This window comes from Peromyscus californicus, unplaced genomic scaffold (assembly GCF_007827085.1).
Source record: "Peromyscus californicus insignis strain IS unplaced genomic scaffold, ASM782708v3 Scaffold_22__1_contigs__length_63687245, whole genome shotgun sequence".
NCBI lineage: Eukaryota > Metazoa > Chordata > Mammalia > Rodentia > Cricetidae > Peromyscus > Peromyscus californicus.
In genome coordinates this window covers 26,022,988-26,044,006 of record NW_026294525.1, presented here as the reverse complement: position 1 = coordinate 26,044,006, position 21,019 = coordinate 26,022,988, and the positions used below count along the sequence as shown (strand labels likewise).

Sequence of the window (21,019 nt, the reverse complement as noted above, 5' to 3'; positions counted from 1 at the left end):
CACATTGAAAATGAGATCAATCATGATCTTATCTAAGTCTCCTTGGTCTCCGGCTGGAAGCTTTTCCTTGGTGTTCCATATCCTCCCTATGAACAGCCCTGTCATATGGCCCTGCACTCACCCCTTCACACACTGGGCGCCCCACCATGTGCGAGCTTTGCCTTGTTTTCTGGTGTCTAACGTTCAGCAGGAGCTTGGGATAGATGATGAAAGTATTGATTAATTGGAGGTACTTTTACTTGGTCAAACTGGAGAAGGAGGAGGGAGTAGTTTTGTCCTAATTTCCTTCTTCATGTCTTGGTACGGAAAGAGCAGTGTGATTAACTGGACTGCAAAAGTATGATTCTTACAACTCACAGAACTTCATCTTTGGGGTTTCTGTGCACACTGAGAAGGCATCCCCATGGCCAGAGCAATGCATGGGCCTACGTCTTAATGCTACTAATTCATCTGCCCCTTTTTCTCGACAGTCCTTTTATCCCCTCCCTAACTTTGTTTTTTGACAGTAGGAAAAGTGTCAAAGAAAATATCTCGAAAGCTTTAAAAAAACTGACAGTCTCAAATATTGTTTTCGTTGTCACTTTGGTTTGCTAAAGGAAGCTTGTATTATAAAGTAAGAAAAGACAGGTTTTTCTACACCTGCACTAAGTTCTAGTCAACATCTGCCTGCTCTGGGATGTACAACAGTTCTGCACTAATGGGATTTCAAATAATCGTACATCCTACTTTTTATTTTATAGACCCTATCAGAAGTAAACAGATACCTGATTAGGATCCAAGATGTAGTTCAACTTCATTGCTGTGGTGAGACAATGGACTTCTCTTTAAGGTGAGCAGCAGCTGGCCGAGGCTATGGACACCTTCAAAGCAGAAATTGTCTTGCTTATTGCTCACCCCTGGCACTCAGTACAATGCTTGACCTTGTGTGCAGTCAAGAGAACCTTTGTACTGAATCAAAGTCACACGCATATGCCTACAGGTGATGTACAACACTTTATCATTTTGTTTGCATTCTAGATGGCAGAATGAGAAAACAGTGTCTGCCAAGACTATAAATTCCATAGCAGACCTTCTCAAGGTTGGTTAGTTTCCTAATGAGATCAGAGCCAAGTATTGTGGGAGCTCACACCAATATTCTGCTAAAAAACAAGAGGATCATTTTATTATCCTTAGATTCCTGATCAAGTTAACACTGAAAATGACTTTACCATATTTACTTTTCATAATGCTCAGAAGTGTAGGAACAGGTGGAAAGATGCCAAAGGCTATAAATTAGTCTTCCTGTTGCTCTTTTAAGAACAAGAATGGACAAGTTTTTCTATGAAGGTCCTAAGCACAAATATTTAGAATTTGCTGGCCAAATGAGCTCTATGGCAATGACCTTTTCTGTTGTAGCAGAGACAGCTACACAATAGTGCTCTATTCATAAACAGTACCATTATATAAATGAACAGCTGTGGCTATGTGCCAATAAAACTTTATTTACAAAACAGGTGATAGACCATAGTTTCCCCATCTTAGGAAATGGTCAATGTTTTCAGTCTTGAGGGCAAAGGCAAATTATTCAACACATAATTTTATTTCAATGATTATGTCAGCAAACTAGATCAAAAGGTGCCACGGCAGTGGGGTAGATGGGTCACTCCTTTCACCTCCGTCCCCACCTGGAAGATCTCGAATGAAAATTGAAGGCCATGAGAAGGCTGAGTTCGATCTCCAGGACTGACAGTGGAAGGAGAGAACTGACCTCTGCAGTTTTCCTCTGACCTACCCACATGCTCTGAGGCACACCCCTCTCCCCACACAAGGAAATCAATGTAAACAGAGAGAGAAAAATCAAATCACAACAGAGTGTCTTTTGCCTCACAGACTTAGCATTCTTGGTTTTTGTTGCACTGTTGGGTGGTAGCAATGGTTAAGAGCTGCAGTAGTGGGAAGAAGCTGCCCTCTGACCCCACAAGTCTAAAGGAGCTGGCATGGTGGGCACATGCTAGCCAATCCAGGCTGGGTTACTCTATGTATTGCTTCTTGAACAGTCAGTCTTCATGTCTTCACCTAACTACTGGCAACATGTTCCCTTAATTTTGGTTTGAGAAACTGTCCATTATGTTTGAAGAAAAATTTTGCTGGCTATGTAATTTTAGGTTGTTGGTGATTTCTTTCTTTCAGGATTTTACACCATTCTTTTTGCTTGGTTGGTTTCGAAGAGAAGCCCACAGCAGTTCTTATCCTTGTTCATCTAGATTTTTGTTGTTCTTTGTAGTCGTTTGTCCTTGAGTTTCTGATGGAGTGGTGCCTTATGCCTAAGTGTAGAGATTTAGTCTGTTTATTTTTGGAGCTTTCTTGGACTATGGTTTGCATGTATCTCTGTGGGGATATACACATGTGAGTTTGGGTACAGAGGTCAGATAAGGGTGTTTGATCCCCGGGAGCTGGAGTCACAGGCAGTAATGAGCCATGGTGTGGGTGCTGGGAAGTGAACTCATGTCCTCTGGAAGAACAGCAGACAACCACTGAGACATCTCTCCATCCTCTAAGCAAACTTCCTTGGAGGATTTCTCCTGTTCTTCTCTCTCTTCCTTACCTGGTATTCCCATGACATGTATGTTTTGTTTTTCGACTGGCCTTTTGTTTAGATATTCTCTTCTCTCCAACCTCAGTCTGTTCCTGTTTCTCAGTTTCAGACTTTTCTCCTCACACACCTTCCAGCTTGCCATTCCTAACTCAGCTGCTGTCTCCCCATATGCCCACCAATGGGATTCTTTGTTACAATGTATTTTATTTTCACCATTTCCTTTGACTCTGTAGGAGTTTCTATTACTCTATTACCCAGTTTTCTTCTGCTTTGTCCATTTTTTTCCCTTTTAGATTTCTTAACATATTAACCATGGTTAAATTCCTAATTTGAATGTTTCAAAATTTCACCACATTCAACTGTGGTTCTGATGCTTGCTTGCCCTCTCTTCTCTCTGCCTTTTGCCTCTCAGCACTCAACACTTACTGAAAGCTAGAAAAACACGGACAAACAAAAACAAGCCTTTTTGGTGTGAGGTTTCATGCCCCCTACTTAGGCTAGGCTTATTGTTGTTAGTGAAAGGCTGCCATTTCCCCTCATGGCCTTGTTTTGTCCAGGCCTAGTCTTAAAGACTCCTAAAAATAAAAGATACTGAGTGTGCTGCCTGCGTGTATGCATATGGACAATGTGTGTGCCTGGTGTCCATGGAAGCTAGAAGAGGGTGTCAGATCCTCTAGGAACTGGAGTTACAGGAGCTACATGTGGATGCTGGGAACCAAATCCAGGTCCTCTGAACCATCTTTCCACCCCAAGACTCCTTCCTCAGCGTCTAAGCCTTGTGTTTTTGTCTACTGTATCCTACAGTTGTCCTACTGGTGCGGTAGAAAGATGTGAGAGGAGGGACACATTCTGCAGTTCTCTCATCACTGTGGCCCAGGCTGGTCTCTAACTTGTGGATGTCCTCCTGCCTTAGCTCTCCCAAGGACTGGGATTACAGGTGGCCTCCACTCCTCTAAGTGATAGGAAGGCTGTGGGGATTGGAGTGAATAAGAAGCCCCTTTTCCCAGGCTGCTAAAAGAACCCCATGGGGGCAGGCTTTTGTTAAAGACCTTGTTAAGAACTCTAGGGTCATATTTCTGAATGGCCATGCCTGCCACTCTTGTGCCCCAGTCAAGAAAGAGTGTCTTCTCAGCTCGGTGACAGTCTGGTGGGTCCCTGGAGTGGAAGACAGACTACTGTCTAAACTACTGGCTGCTCATTGCATCAGTATTACAGGTGGAATTACTTGATTCGCTCGTTTAGAGAACTTGGAGAGCTCGTGGTGAGTTTGTGAAGGGACTTGTTAGAGCCCCGAGGGGTGAACGCCAATCAGACACACACGCGTAAGAAGTTCCTCCTCCATGTCCTTGAGTGGCCACACTCCAGTAGTGTGCAGCGCTCTCCTTTCTCTGAGCCTCTCTGGTTACACAAGGACTCTCTCTCGCAGCTCCTGTCACTCAACCTTGTCCATTCTAACGGGGAGAGCCCAACATTTAGTACTCAAGCAAGCATGTTTCAATGGCATTTCTTCAGAGCACCCTGGAAGCTTCTTTCCTATCATAAAGCCTTTTTTTTTTTTTTTTTTTTACATTTTTCTAAACTTATATAGAAAAAGAGAATTGTTCTTATCGGCTATGTGCAAAACCTTTCCCCATCCCCCGGGAAACAACATGGTCCAATTCTTTACCTAGCGAAAGCGGCCTTTTCCTACATGTGGTTGATCACCCTTTCTGGCTTTCTCTCTCCTTTCTTCCTAGTTCTGCCCTATCATTTTGAGAGTACCCCATCAACTTGATCTAAAGCGCCCCCCCCCCCCCCCGCAAATAGAAGTAAATGTGAAGCAACCCACTCACAGCAGCATAGATCATAACCATAGAAAGGAGGAAATGTTTACATGCAAGAGCTGACTCTAGTACTTGATGACCACTGTTTTTATTACCTGCATACCCAAGCATCTAAAATGAGCCTAAAGTGTTCTCTACCTGAAATTTCCTAACTCTGATCCAGTCTTTGGTCCAGCTCTTAGGCACAGATGTAACTAAAATGACTTATATGTCCTACTTCTCAAAGCCTGGCTGGATCTGTGGAACTGGAGTCACTAGAGGCTTGCCAGAAATGTACAGACCCCAATATGCATAGAAAGTCTAATATGACAATATCCTGGTAACTCAGGTCAGCATATGTATGTGTGTGTATATGTATATATACATGTATATATACATATATATATATGTATATATATAATATCAGTCATTACAAAGTGAATTATAATGAACTACATCAAGTTTTGTACACAATATAGAACTCCTTCACAAAAATAAACCATTTGACAAACTGCTTCTCACTGTAAACCCTGACATCTATAACAGCTCATGTAAAGATTTTGATTATATGCAAAGAATCATCCAGCAACCTAGCTAAAAGCAAAAATCAGAGGGTCATAGATGAGGTACAAAGCACACCAAAGTCTGCTCTTTGCCTACAGCTGACCATTTTTGGCAATGTCAATAAACACAAAGAACAATTCACTTTTTATTTTTCATATGGATAAAGCTATTGAGCTACCTCCCTTTCAATTTCTCTCCAAATGGAGTAAGAAATTAATTTCTAACCAATAGTTAAATGGTTCTCCCCCAGGTCTCTACTGGATGCCTGATTTCTAATGGGTCCCCCAGGTTTCCAATGGATGCCTCCACTCACAACATTCCCTTATATTTCCCTACCCGATGTGTCAATCTTAGCTGAAACTAAGCAAACCCATATGGTTCTCAGTCACCCAAATACATGCAGCACACCAAACTTGACGGAAGTGATGAGAAGTCATGACCGACTTCATTTACTAAAGGAGGGAAGGAGGGAAGAGTCAATGCTCATTTAGACAAGCAGCTGGGTTCATTCCTCTACGTGCTTCTGCTCCATGTGCATCATGTGTGGCTTGGTGCCGGCGGAGGTCAGAAGGCAGCGTTGGTTGCCTATAACTGGGGTCACAATGGCTGTGAACCACCATTTGGTTGCTGGGAATGGAACCCCAGTCCTCTGCAACAGCAACACATGCTCTTAACCTGAGCCATCTTTCCAGTCCTCACTGTTGATGTTTTTCACATTATGAAATACTTGTCTAATGGATGAGATCAAATAATTCTATCAGGCCATCTTTCCAGTCCTCACTGTTGATGTTTTTCACATTATGAAATACTTGTCTAATGGATGAGATCAAATAATTCTATCAGGTACCTTGATGGCCTACATTATTGGTCTGAGAGAAGATGCAGGACCACTTTACCAAGGATTGCATGAATTACACAAAAGGTCTGTAGTGGAATACGGTCTTAATCATAGGTGTATCAATTTAAAGACGGTTAACTGATCAACAGGATGCATACCCATGAAAACAGCTCTTCTCTCCACTCTAACAGGCTCTACGAAGAGACCCGAGATCTCAGCCTCTTCCTCTTCAATGATGCACTGCTTGTTACCAGCCGGGGCACATCTCATACTCCATTTGAAAGGACTTCTAAAACAACCTACCAGTTCATTGCATCAGTGGCCCTTCCCAGGATACTCGTAGAAGACATTCCAGACTCCAAATGTATGTATTTTCTTTCATGAGAAAAGCTATCTCATACCAAACTCATTAACTATAAAAATATCCAAGTAGGGGAAAGGCTGGAGCAATTGGCTAGTTTGTGAACAATTACCAATACTAAGATTTCATTAACTTGCCTCTGAAGAAACAAAAGTTGGCAATATCCGAAACATACCTTGGACAACAGAAACCAACTTTTAGTCACAGAGGTAGGCAAGGGCCACATCATCCTGAGGGCTTCTGTGAAACTGTCTTACACTTTCTGAAGATGCTACAGGCTTGAGCTGCTATTTCAGGTATCTGTCTGTCTGTCTACCTACCTACCTATCATCCATCCATCTATCCATCCACCCATCTATCTATCACCATTAGTGGCACTACTGGAGATAACCTACCTACCTACCTACCTACCTATCACCATTATTGGCAGTACTGGAGATAGATAGATAGATAGATAGATAGACAGACTAACCATCTATATCTATATCTATCTATCTATCTATCTATCTATCTATCTATCTATCTATCTATCTATCTCCATCTATCTATCCATCCATCCATCCATCTATCCATCCATCCACCCACCCACCCACCCACCTACCCCTCCCTCCCCATTAGTGGCACTACTGGAGATAGAATCTAGAGCTTCATACATATTACGCATGTACCCCACTGAGCTACAGTCCCAGCCCTCTATCATTTTTCCTATTCTGCTAGGAGTAAGTTGTTATTCCAGACTTGAGTGTCCTTTTCTTCCTTAAATTAGCAATTAGCTAGTTCCTCTCTAAAAGAGCCAGTGTTTACAAAGTGTGCTTAGTAACTAACCATTGGTTTGCAACTCCAATAAAAACAGCACGTCATTAAAGAACCAACTGAAACGGGTGGTGCTGATTTCTACCGTTGCATACTGTACCTCCTCTATTTCTCAAGCTTCACACCATCTGTCTCTTTCCTACATCTCTGTTAGGACAGGTAACTGCAAGGTAACATTTCTCACTGCAATACTTACCCCGTGTGTAGACAGGACCTCAGCTTAAAGCAGGAACCAAGACCTTACTTACGCTTTTGACTCCCGAGTCTCGCTCCACCTTTAACCACCGAGTACGGGTAGTACCGGGCACTTTTCTTCTCTTCAGTTCCTCCCACTGCCATCTGCAGCTGCGCTTACACAAGGGCACAGGCATAAGACCACAGCTGGCTGTGCCATTCATGCTAAGGCAATTCCAAGTCTAGCCTCTCCACAGCCACCAGGAAAGAAAGAGCTTTTACTGACTCCAGTTCTTTCTAGAGGTACTGAAACAAGGGGTTAAAGGGCTTCACATTATCTATCATCTGGTCTTCAAAATAACTGACAAATAATGATAAAGATAGGATTTTTAATGATGTTTCAATTTTGCTTAGAAGACAATCTTCTAAATTATATTTGTACTCACTTTGAATTCTTGACTATAGGCTAATTCTAAGATTAGCCACTCAAGTTTTGAACTTAAAACATTTTTTGATTATTGCCTTTGAAAATTAAACATTAGTGTAGCTCAGGTGCAGTATTGCTTAGCCATGAAGAAAACCTTGCCATATGTGAGATCACTGATGAACACAGAGAACAGTATGTTTAAGTGAAGTAAACTAAGCAGGTAAAAAGAAAGATGTTCCTTAATCAGGCAATGATGAGTTACGTAACTATAAATACAGTCAAAATCAGTAAGTGGTATACTTTCAATAGATGAAAAAAAATAATGTATCTCAAATGTTTTCACAGATGTCAAGAATGCATTCATTCTTCAAGGTCCAAAACGTGAATGGATCTGTGCTACTGAGGTGGTGGATGATAAATTCCTTTGGTTGTCTATACTCCAAACTACAATCAGAAGCAGTATGAAGTAAGACTAGATTCAAAACAGACAAGAAGGTTCTTGGAAATTCATATGCCATGTTTTCTGCTTCAGAACATCTAGTGAGAAACAGAGGGATCAGTCATGGATGCTGAGGAGATGGATGAGCTAGGACCATCTGTGAGGTTCCTTTCAACTTTTAAAATGCATGATTAAACTATGTGAAGTGTCTAAGAACAAGTCTAAAATTTTGAACCACATCTTTCGGTAGCTACTGCGCATAAGCATTATTTAAAACAATTTGACATGATGAGCAATGAGAAAAAACGTGTAGGTTTTTAAAAATGAGTAGTGAAAAATCAGAATGAACGTTTCTTTCATGAGCATTCTAGAAAAATACTTGAATTTTGGGATTCACCAATCAACTTTTTCATGAAGCAATTAATGATTTTAAGGATATGTCTGAGAAATAGAAATAGCAGCTTTCTCAAGCACTTGTCAAACAATGTGAATGTGCCTCTTTGAAAGACATTAGAATATGCCATTTCAAAGTACTAAAAAGTTTGGCGAGTTTTGTTTGTTTTCTATAATTCTTACTTTTTGCTTTAAGATCAAATTCTTGTATCTTCCAAATAACCTTAACATTTTTTTTAAACAATACTATTAGAAATGCAGTGGTGGGAAAATGTAATTTTTAAGTAACAAAATGAATGAATGGGACTGGAGATATAGCTCATTGGTTAAGAGCACTGGCTGTTCTTCCAGAGGGCCCAGACTTAATTCCTGGAACCTACATGGTAGATTATAACCTGAAACTCCAGTTCTAGGGAAACTGATACTCTCTCTGGCCTCCATGGGTACCAGGTATGGATGCAGTACACAGAGATACATGCAAAACACACACACCCATAAAAATTAGAATAATCCGTAAAAATTAACGGAAATTGTTGTACTTCAGAATCAAGGCCCAGAGACTCCTGAAATGGAATGGGCTTAAGACTCCTCCCTAAGGACTAGCTTTCAAGGCACCCAAAAGGTGCCATGTAAGCTTCCAACAGGAGGGGAGCAACCAACAGTCCTAGCTAGCTATGATGTCTATGAACTACAATGACCAGCATGGCATGCTAACCAAAGAGTGAAGTTGTGGCATGTATACCTGGGGGTACCAACAGCTCTATAATTGGACTTAAGACCATCTCAACAAGAAGAAAATCAGGCCTGGTACTGGAAACCTAGCCAACTACTCAGGGCTAGTGAAGTCATGGATCTCAGAGGAGAACCTGCCCCCACCACTTTACTAAACCAGCATAATCCCCAACTCATTCTAAATATTTTCCTTTTAGTCACAGGTTAGTGTGTTCCTCATCCCTCAATAAGGAAAGCTTTCTTTGCAACAAACAGATCATTGCAGAAAACCACAACCAATCAAAGAGCGGATTTATGGAACTCAGTCCCAGTGGATTCATCTACAAGACATTCCCAGAACCTAAGGCTCAGGAAACATTTTGGGAGGCAGGGTTGGGAGGTGGGGATTGTGAAAGCCAGAGGACTAGGAAGTTTTCTGTGAGACTTTGTCTCCTAATAATGTCAGGAGCTACCTCCATGTCTCACCAACATGACTATTTAAACATGAGCTGAACAAGGACAGCTACAATAGAAAAGCCAATATGGATGGGTGAATGATCAGACCTCAACCCCACACAAAGAACTATAGACAACCATGGCGTGCGGAGAGTGGAAGAAACAGTCTTCCTCGGGGAACATAGCAACGATTAGATATCCAATACCAACTGGTCAGTCCTGAAAATAGGCAAAGAAATAACATTTACAGACTGAGCAGACTGTATTTAGGAATATGATTGTATATACATATATGTATACACATATAACAATGTGTAACAAAAAAGAGGCCATGAATTTAAAAGAGAGCAAGGAGGGGTTTATGGGCAAGTTTGGAAGGAGGAAATGGGAAAATGATATATCATAATCTCAAAAACTAAAAGAAGTAAGTAGCCAGGCATGCCTTTAATCCCAACACTTTGGAGGCAAAAGCAGGAAGATCTCTGAGTTTGAGGCCAACCTGGTCTATACAGAGTTCTGGGACAGCCAGGGATAGAGACCCTGGCTTAAAAATAAGTAAATAAAAAATAAAAAAATAATGGAAATCTAGTGGGGAAAAAAAAAAGCAAGCACCTGTAATAAACTTTAGGTGAATAAAAAAAGAATTCTTTTTGCATAGTTAAATGATTGATTGGTGAAAGTTGTATGCTGGGATTATGTTGTTGTCTACTTTGTTGTTAGTAGACATGGTTTGTCCACTGTTGTGTTATGGTAATTGAATCCATTGGTACAGTGTAGAATTGTAAACTCAGGCTACTGAAATATATTTCAAAAATGAAACTTTAATTCCCAATTCTTGAAAGTTTAAATTATGGCTAAAATATATAGAAATTAAATATTGTATTTTTTTTTTTTTTTTTTTTTTGGTTTTTTGAGACAGGGTTTCTCTGCGTAGCTTTGCGCCTTTCCTGGAACTTGCTTTGTAGACCAGGCTGGCCTTGAACTCACAGAGATCCACCTGCCTCTGCCTCCCAAGTGCTGGGATTAAAGGCATGTGCCACCACTGCCCGGTAGAAAGAGAGAATGAGTCCTAGGACCTATTTGAGAACCATATTTCTTTTATTTTTCTTTTTCTTTTCTTTTTTTTTTTTTTTTTGGTTTTTCGAGACAGGGTTTCTCTGTGTAGCTTTGTGCCTTTCCTGGAACTTACTCTGTAGCCCAGGCTGGCCTCGAACTCACAGAGATCTGCCTGCCTCCCAAGTACTGGGATTAAAGGTGTGTGCCACCACCGCCCGGCATATTGTATTTTCTTATTAGTGTAAAAATTACAATTCTCAGCCTGGTGGTTGTCATGCACACCTTTAATCCTAGCACTCAGGAGGCAGAGGCAGGTGGATCTCTGTGAGTTCGAGGCCAGCCTGGGCTACAAAGCGAGATCTAGGACAGACACAGCTGTTACACAGAAAAATCCTCTTGAAAAATAAACAAACAAACAAATAAAACAAGCTTCAGATTCTGTTATGATGGATCAGAGGACAGCCCTGGGTGTCATTCTTCAGGCATATTCTACATTTTTTTTTTAAAGATTGGGTCTTTCACTGGCCCCAGAACCCAAGGGACCTATCTGTCTAGCTTCCCAGTGCTGGGATTACAAGCACACCATCATGCCTGGCTTTAAAAAATTCAAACAAACAACTGGGTTCTGTGAATTAAACTTAGGTCCTCTTCCTTGCAAGACAAGCATTCACCAACTGAAGCAGGATCCTGGCCCATGTATCACTCTGGTTAGAGTTAGCACCTCAGTCATGCAAAGAGCAGTGATGTTTTCAAATGGCTTCCCCACTCCTCATGCAACGGCTTCATCCCTTTCCTTCACTTTGAGGGGACCAGGAAGAAAGACCTGTCTTCATAGTTCCGAAGCTTACACCACATAAATGCCCTCACATAAACACACACACACATAAGTCATGGGTGAAATTCTACACGATTCCTGAAGAATGCTGACGAAGGCCCTGAGGAGGGAAAGGGAAGGAGTTTCTGAGAAACATACCAGGCTCTTGACTCAAACACCGAGTAGGGAGCTCATCTTAAACCCTTCCTAGAACAGATTCTATACATAGAGAGACGTTGACAGTCGCATATCGTTTTCCTTTTGCAAAGATTTGAGTTTGTGCTTGATGAGAAGCACACTCTGCAAATCCAATCACGGTATGGTGTGGCCACATATTATGAGGGGCCAGTATTACTGCTATCTGATGTTATGGCACAGGAAATGTGAGGCATGCCAACAAACACAATGCATCCTCCAGAAAAAGTCCTCCTGACCCTTTTATTGTTGAAATTAAAAAATAAAAGATACTTAAATACAATGGTGAACATATAGGGCAAAACAGAATCATAAAATTTAATGTTCAATTAAGCAGTGAGCTGAAGGTTTGGGTTTCCAAATAGGCTCTGAACCCCAAACTGCTTAAAAATGGGCATGTTCACAGTTAACGGCATTGGCTTATAGGTGAGAGAACGGGCGGAGCTGTTCCAGTTGAACCTCCAGGGAAATCCGCTCCTCAAGAACATCCTGAAAGAGATGCAAAGTCCACGTCATGGACAAGCAGACAGAACCTGACAGCACTAGCCCTGCTTCAAACGCAACTCTATTTGTTGAGAGAGAGAGAGAGAGAGAGAGAGAGAGAGAGAGAGAGAGATTCCTATTTTAAATCTAGTTCACTTTAGAAGGCAATCTGGACATTCCCAATAGGAAAACATGATCCTACTAATTCAAAGCCATTTCTGATGACAGACCCAGGCAATAAGATGCTTTTAGGTTAATTGTTAGAAGAGCTAGTGATTGTAGCAGATGGGTATGACCGCACAAATTTTGAATAAAGCCTTAATTAATTGTATATGGATGTGTTCACATGAACTCTTTCCTCTGGTGACGGTATCTGATCCTAGATCTCATTGTGAATTTCAGTTTTACAAAGAAAACTTACTTTTTGATTCAGAATCTTCAGCATTATGTGTGTGTGTGTGTGTGTGTGTGTGTGTGTGTGTGTGTGTGTGTGTGTGTGTGTGTGTGTGTAGGTTGGAGAACGACGTGTGGGAGTCCGTTCTCCTCCACCGTGGTTACAGCAGTAGAACCCAGGTGCCCAGGTTTGCGGGCCAGTGTTTTCACTCCCAACCACCTCACTGGCCCAGGAAACGTTACTCTGACTTAAGGTTCCTCTTCTTTTTTCACGGGCAAGATGATTTCAACTTTCCCACTCTGTCTTCATTAGACTGGTTTAAGTTCCTATTACTGAATCTGCGTTGTCTCTGATCACAGGATAAAGCAGTAATAGCCCAACTGCCTACTATTACATGGAGCACAGAGCCGTACATGTACTCTTGGAGATAGAAAATCCACTTTTCTTCTCGACATTCCTTCATGGAAGTTAACAATGTTATAGGAATAGTGATGTCGTACATATGCAGGATAGGACACTGTGCACCAGAACTGTATTAGGAAGTTCCTTTTAGTATTAAGAGTCAACGGCTTACGCATTTTAGCGTAAGTTTCAGAGACTGACAAGAGCTATTGGCTCAGTTGCAAGTCCCCCCAACTGAGATGTGCTGCATTCAGACCTTCAGATTCAGAAAGGACATTACCTTTAGCTGCTGTTGCAATTCACTGTTCAACCTGGCCAGAACCGTGTTGGTTTCCTTATTGCGTCTAATCGATGCCTGGATAGCCTTTTTATCTTTCCCCACAGACCTGAGAAGACACAGGGGCAAAGACACCTTCATTTCTTTCCCATTTTTAACCCTTTACTCCCACTGACTTCTAAGCAGAAGAAGGAACAACTTCTCCCTTCTTAGCAGAGCTCACTCACTTGCTGTTCCAATAACAGAATATGTAAGCTACAGAAGCCCAAGACCATAGCTGTTACTTTATTTTTCTGTTGAATTCATGGAGTGAAATAGTCTGGACCAAGTTTTTGTTTTTTGTTTTCTTTTTTTCACCCAACCCGTTTTGTTTTTTTTTGGAGACAGGGTTTCTCTCTAGCTTTGGAGCCTGTCCCAGAACTTGCTCTGTATACCAGGCTGGCCTTGAACTCACAGAGATCTGCCTGTCTCTGCCTCCTGAGCGCTGGGATTAAAGGCGTGCACCACCCACTGTTTATAGACTCTTTCTATAAACAGCCAGGCAATGAATCCTTTTGGCTTTATGAGCCACACCGTTCCTGCTGTGTGCCTTTGTTTCTTTCTCTTTTCTTAGAAATGTAAAAGTTGGGCCAGCAAGCTGGCCCAGGTGGTAAGGGCACATGCCACACAGGCATGATGACCCCAGTTTATTCCATGGAACCCATATGAAGAAGACCCAACTCCCCAAAGATGTCCTCCGACCGCCATATGCACGGCAGACTGTGTGGAGGTCAGAGGACAACTTGTGGAAGCTGGTTCTCTCCTTCCACCAGGAGGGTCCTGGGTTTGAACTCAGGCTGCCAGGTGGCAAGCACTTTTACCCACAACCACTTCTTTCTAGAAGAACTTCTTTCTGTCCGGTGTTCTGAACTCACTTTGTGTTAGTGCTGAGATGCACTGAGGAACAGCTTGGATTACCTGGGAATAGAAGGCTGTGAGGCAAGGACAGCAGCTAGGACACCTGTCTTCTGGGTGTGCTCATCCACGTCTGGCCGTAACTCATCTTCCGACTTCAATCTTCTTCGAACAGGCTTAGGTGGTGGCGCCAGAGGTGTTGTGCCTTTGCTCTACCCGACAAGAGAAACGCGCATTCTTAGCGACATTCATGCTTAATTAGCATTTTGCTAACACCAATTGCCTTTTTAAAGCCACCTGCTGTTAAAAAGGAGGTTACTTGTCTCATTTTAAAACAATTTATGTATCTGTGGCAACAGTTGAGGAAAAACAGGAACAGATGCTTATCACCATGCCGCCCAGGCCGGAGGTCGTGACCCTCTTGCCGCTGGACTGGAGATGCGCATCATCTGCCTAGCCGACTTTATTCCTTAAATTTATTCCTTTATTGGCAGTCCTATACACACAAAACCGTCCACAGTATAAAGACTTTTCGTACCACATTGGCAGGAACACTAGCAGCTGTCTTTTCTTCGATTATACCATCTGTTTGGGAGACCCGAAGAGAGCTTGCAGGGTCAGGAGCTTTTTCAGCCTAGAGATGAATACATTATCTCATTACTATATATGTAGCAAAGACAGAACATGCAACAAAGTAAGATGTTAGGAGCTGGTCATACTGACAGGAAGTCTGAGGTGAGGATGAGACACACCGAGAAAACTCTGCCAGATGACTTTGTCTAGTGCTGAAGTTGGAAAACAAGACTGGAGAGTAGAGACACAGCCACGGCACTGACTGTGCTAGCTGCTGCGAGGCTCTTGAGACTGGGGGATGACACGTCCATCCCAACACATGAACGACAGTCCCCTGGGCACGTCTACCTCTGCCCCCACGTCCACCACCACCTTCCTGGGCACAGGCCACTCCCCTAACGGGCCAGGTCAGCTAAGGGGGTTGCCAGTAAGAGCTTCCCTGTGGTTCAGACCCATGGAATCTTAGGTTATGCCAGTCAAATTAACATGGGTCGTTGCAGCAGTTAGAAGTCCAACAGTTGGAGCAATGAGAATGGAGATATCAGTCGGTAGTACTTTTCTCCTTCCAACTCTACATATTTATTTTCAATGACTTAAGCCAGAGATCCATACAGACAAGGCCACCAGATTCCCGACCACTAAAACTATATATGGTCTCCTAGAACAGTCTACGGAGACTAGGTTTTGGCACGGTGGCGTTATTAGAGTGTGTGTGTTCAAGTGTGTAGCTGTGGTAAACATAGTTTCCTATCTAGCTATGGAAGTCGTCATCAATTCATACAACCAGATGCTTAGCACTAATTCCCCAGAGCAGCATTAACCAGGACCAGGTGCATGTGTGCTTCACACCACACCTACCCCTGTCCCTGACCCCTGAATCTGACTTACTAAATATCATATTGCAACCATTGGACATTAGAGGCCAATAAAGTAGCCAAGAAGCACGGATGGAGGGAATATATATCCTCCACAAGAGGCAGCAGTAGGCCTTTCACTCACTCAGGCCTCTGCTAATTGAATCTGTTCTCTCAAGAGTCCTCTTCACAACATATGGCTTGAAGAGACTGTCACAAATGAGCTGAACCCCAGCAAACTCACTGGCAAGACCTCAGGATGTTTCTCGGCTTCGCTGTCTTGTTCTTCAGTTACATTTGATGCAGCAAATACTTCAAATTGGCTGAAATCTGCAAAATTTGGTTGTTCTGGTATCTGCTGAGGTGAGGTACTAGTGTGAGTTATTAGACCATCGGCATCCACTGGGCGATGCACTGAGGGACCAGGTGCCTGGACAGTGGGTTAGAACACAGGAACATGCATTTTATTAGCATCGCCAGTGCACAGCATGGTGGTCTCCATTTGTCACACTCAGTGACTATCTCAGATACATATGCACACAGTCTGTCAGTCTGTGCTAAACTTGGCTTTCTCTCAGTACGATGTCAGGCTCCTACACACACACACACACACACACACACACACACACACACACACACACACACACCATATATATGTATACATACATATACATACATATATACACACAATATATATACACACACACCCCACTATATATATATACACACACACACCCAAACCCCCCACTATATATATACACACACACACACTATATATATACACACACACACACCCACCCACTATATATATACACACACACACAAACACAATATATATACACACCCCCACTATATATATATACATACACACACACCCCACTATATATATATACACACACACACTATATATATACACACACCCCCCATATATACACACACTATATATATACATACACACCCCACTATATATATATACACACACACACCCCACTATATATATACACACACATACACACACCCCACTATATATATATACACACACACACATATATACACACACACACCCCACTATATCTATATACACCCACTATATATATATACACACACCCACACACACCCACATACCCCACTATACATATACACACACACACACACACACACACACACACACACACACACACACACGCCTCTGTGGATGCCATTCTGCCACTCTTTCTCCTTAATTCCTTCATTTCACTTGTATCTTCCCAATATGCTCTTTAACTGTACTAGTCACCAAGGCTGTCCCCAACTATTTTATAAATATGTCTACTTTAATTCTGACCAGAAGGGGTGCAAATGTCCAGGGAGACACTGGATTCTATGAGGCAGTGCTGGACCCAGGACATCCTCAGGTATTTCCCTCTCCTAACCTACTGTTCTGCCGCTAAACCCTTTAAGACAGCATTATCTGTTTCTTAGTAACCCAAATTCTTACTGGAATCTTTAGCTCCCAAGAATACTTAAGTCACTGACCTAAGTGCTGACCTTACAGATAATTACAAATAGAGTGACTTGTCTAAGCTGACAAACTGACCCCGAGGAGGGAGGGCAATACGCCGTTTCTAACACGAGCACAGGAGAGTTACCTGGGAGGGCTGAGGTCTCGGAGGCACTGCAGGAGGGTGGGCAACAACTACAGCCTGTTGCTGTCCTGTGTGAGGATGCACAGCTCTTTAGTGATTCTGTAGTTACTTTACCGAGAAGAAGCAGGTGAATGTGACCACACGAGAAAACACTTCTAAGACAACCTGGTAACTTCCCAAGGGGCTGAGGCTATAGCTCAGTGGTAGAGCAGTTGTCTAGCATGCTTGAGGCTCGGGTTTGACCAGGTGACATGGGATCTCATACCCATAATCCCAGAATTTGGGAAGTAGAGTCAAGGGGATGAGAAGCTAGTTCAAAGTCAACATTGGCTACGTAGTGAGTTTGAGGCCAGCTCGGGCTACACGAGACTATCTTAAAACCCAAACCAAAAGCTCTACATGTGACCTAATGGTTCAATTTCATGGCCTCTCTTCAGAGCTCATTTCTCATCACCTCTACTACATGAGGGACTGTTGACAAGCTCCTGCCTACTTCCTTAACAGTAACCTGTTCTTAGTTTTTTCCTCGACTGTTCTTTTACCTACCAGACGAAAGTCTTAAAAACTTTCCTTTAACTTAAAACTATCATCTCTGTGTAAACAATTGTCAGTATTTCCAGTTTTCTTGGCTCAAATGTCCAATAGTCTATTGACTCCTTACGTTTTCCCTCATTATTACAACCTTTAATCACACTGATGAAAACAATCGATGTAGTTGCAACACTGCCAGTTGTAGAAACATTGCAATCCTGGAGTCATGGTTCTCTGCCGTCCCTACAACACTCCCAACACTGATGCAAGCACATCTTTCCAGATTTCCTGTGGTGGCTCTCAAGCTCCATCATGATTTTTGTACTCAAACACACCTCAGTCACTAGGAAAACATCATTCTCCCCACTTCCAAATAAAGGATTTTTCATCTGATGTTTTTATTTTGTTTTTTGCTTGTTTGTTTTGGTTTTTTGTTTGTTTGTTTGTTTTTTGAGATACAGTTTCTCAGTGCAGCTCTGGCTGTCCTGGAATTAGCTCTGCAGACCAGGCTGTCCTTGAACTCAAGATCCACCTGCCTCTGCCTCCCAAATGCTGGGATCATTTGACATCTTTAATTCATATTTTTCTTCAATGTAAAAAATAAGACATATTAAGAGAAACAAAAAGAAGTTGTATCTTGGACTAACTTTAAAACAATGTATATTAGTATAATTAATGCCTATTACGATTCCCTAACCCCTCCCTACCTGTGGTAACTGCAAAGGTCCGATTCATGTCTAGGGATGATGACCTAGAATGAGAGGGCTGTGGCCTTGGAGGGGGAGGTGGTGGCGCAGTGTTATCAGGTGACGTTCCTGAATGAGACCTGCAAAAGTCACCCATCAACTGGTTATGTCAATACTGGAGCTTGATTCTTTCAAACTTGGCTAAACAGCCAAAGACCCTATTAGAATGACACTTTTTCAAGCAGTGCCTATGAAGGTATTACAACTAATAAGAGCAGCACTATCTATGCTGTGTCTGAGACAAATGGTTACTTAATGTGCCAAATAACTTTTTATGAAGTCATAAACAAACCTGTTAAAAACTGGAAGTTACTGTCAACATGATTGCATCAGGACAGACCACAAATCTCGTGATACTTTGCATTCAATCGGAGTTAACACTAGCCTGAAACACTATGAGAATCTCTACACGGTTACTTTTCAACAGCTCGAATGTAATAAGCTGGGACACAATGTGGCTACACTGTGAGATGCTCAAGCAGTGTCACTGAAGATACCCCACTTTAGAGGTCACTGTACCCAAACTCAACTAGCTCTAAACACTCTTCTCTTTGGGACCAAAGTCTTTTATTCTGAAAAGGCTTTCCATGGCTCTGACAAACAGATCTTCACATCCAGGGATAAAAAGAACAAATTCCCAAATAGCTGAGAACTCTAAGAAACACAGAACTCCACACATCAAAGAAGGGAAACAAGAGGGCTTCTGACTTTCTAATAATAAGTTCCTTGAAGTTGGGGGCAGGTGCTCATCTCTCTCTCACGGGCATGGTGCAAAGGGATTTTCAACATATGCAGAGTGTGAGAAGTGAAGGATGCTTCTATCCTGTATGTTTGAGTGGGTGTAAGGTCCATGCAGACAAACCTCCTTTGCTTATCCCATGGACTGTTTGTACCTGCAGAGTGAGCAGGCAGTTCCCCTTTGGACACGCTTCTGGGTGTTTAAAACAATGTTCTGGGGGAACTTGCCACAGAGTCGAATACTTATCACTTAAGACTCTCACTGCTCTACTGTCACAAAGGGTTCATTATGAAATTATCAGCTCTTTTTATTAGACCGTTCATAAAACACATAAAAACAAAATAGTAACAATAAGGCTTCCCTTTTATTTTTTAACAAGTAGAACCAAAATATTTGTCTTTTACATAAACTAATAGGTATTTAACAGATTTCCCTAAGTAACTTCAAATATTAAAGTGCATGGGGAGAGCTCAACACAGTTTGATATAAATACAGACCTTTGACGAGTTACATTGCTCCCAATCTGCTCCGGGTCAGAAGGGAAAGAGTCTGAACTACTGTATCCATCTGCTGGTAAATAAATACATCCTAGTGAATAATACTCATTTCTTTGCTTTTCACTCTCTGCCACAAATGTAAGTAATAGATTGTTCCACTGCTTCAAAATCATAGACATTCAAAGGCTGCTAAAGAGGTTAACAGTTCATTCCAGTGTTACCAATTGTAAAAACCAAATACATCATGCATAGGAATACGGTGGACAGAACAAGTTACAATCTAGATCAAATATCTAATGAAACAAATATTCAAAATAAATCAGAAAAATCATATATATACATATGTATATATAAAACAATTATTTCTCATACAAAAACATAACTATATGGTTGAATGTCCCTTATACGAAATGCTTTGGGCCCAAAATGCTTTTGGTTTCCATTTTCTCTTTTTCCAGATTTAAAGCATTTGCATAGACATGAGATACACGGAGAACAGAGCCAAGCCTAAACACATACCCATTCATGTCCCATATCTACTATCACATGCACAGCAAGATTCATAGTGTGCCTTTGTTTTTCCTGCAATCTGTCAAGAGTTCAGGTGATGGCATTTTGCTACTCAAAAGGTTTAGGACTCTGAAGCATTTCCTATTTGGGATTTTGAAACGACTGTTGGTCACTCTGTATTACAGATTCACAAAATATGATTTAAAGTAAACAATAAAATGATTAACCATGGACACTGAGAGTATGAATATCATTTTCTTATTTTCATAGTAAGTATGAACTATAGTGCAGTAATAAATAGCTACTTTCAAATAAACATTAGAAATAGTGTAAGAAAAGAAAGCTCCTTTCTTTACCTGGGCATGGTGGCACTGTGCCCAGAGAAGAGGCGCTTTCTTTGCTCCTGGAGCCTACCTGTTTTCCAAACTCGGCTGCAGAGGCCACCCTTGACTCCTTTTCCCTATGCTACAGCACACAGGTAAGCAAGGCTTCTAGTCTTCCTATAGAGGTTACAAAGTATAGTCCCGAATCTGGCTGCTTCACACTACCTGCACCTCTGCCATTCTAGCCCAACCCACCATCCTCCTGTGACTGACTGGATTATCATAACTGTCTCCCGTTTCAGCACTTGCCTACTGTGGGTCTGGAACTACAGCAGGCAGGGTGAGTCTTAAACAGAAGGGCAGGTCTCCCGTCACTACTCCATGGGAAATTCTCTAATGACTTTTCACACCATTGCTTCTGCTCTGGTCTCCCTTGCCGCCTCTGCTGAGCACACCGATTCTCCTCCAGGGCACCGCCTGAGGGCTGCACACTGGCTGCTGCCTGTGTTTCAGTCATCGTTCCCATAAGTCCCAGCTGTCCTTCAAATTCTAA

General features: G+C 42.0%; 2 protein-coding genes across 7 annotated transcripts in view; one reads left to right on the top strand and one right to left on the bottom strand.

Annotated features, from left to right (window-relative positions):
• Positions 1 to 10,451, top strand: part of Ect2l (epithelial cell transforming 2 like) — an 85,215-nt gene extending 74,764 nt beyond the window's left edge. Inside the window, 3 exon segments of the mRNA XM_052751111.1 lie at positions 741 to 829; positions 5,971 to 6,143; positions 7,900 to 10,451. Coding sequence (XP_052607071.1) covers positions 741 to 829; positions 5,971 to 6,143; positions 7,900 to 8,024 — 387 coding nt within the window. The 3' untranslated portion in view covers positions 8,025 to 10,451.
• A 1,385-nt stretch (positions 10,452 to 11,836) lies between these two features.
• The window catches only part of Reps1 (RALBP1 associated Eps domain containing 1), a 77,855-nt gene continuing 68,672 nt past the window's right edge, over positions 11,837 to 21,019 (bottom strand). For 4 of the 6 annotated variants that reach the window (XM_052751105.1, XM_052751107.1, XM_052751109.1 and 1 more), the window contains 8 exons: positions 19,634 to 19,706; positions 18,359 to 18,477; positions 17,124 to 17,188; positions 15,740 to 15,925; positions 14,607 to 14,702; positions 14,132 to 14,280; positions 13,178 to 13,283; positions 11,837 to 12,107 (listed from right to left, as the gene is read on the bottom strand). In XM_052751105.1, coding sequence (XP_052607065.1) covers positions 12,039 to 12,107; positions 13,178 to 13,283; positions 14,132 to 14,280; positions 14,607 to 14,702; positions 15,740 to 15,925; positions 17,124 to 17,188; positions 18,359 to 18,477; positions 19,634 to 19,706 — 863 coding nt within the window. In that variant the 3' untranslated portion in view covers positions 11,837 to 12,038. The remainder of the gene's footprint in view (positions 12,108 to 13,177; positions 13,284 to 14,131; positions 14,281 to 14,606; positions 14,703 to 15,739; positions 15,926 to 17,123; positions 17,189 to 18,358; positions 18,478 to 19,633; positions 19,707 to 21,019) is intronic. The other 2 variants (XM_052751106.1, XM_052751110.1) reach the window with 1 other exon arrangement.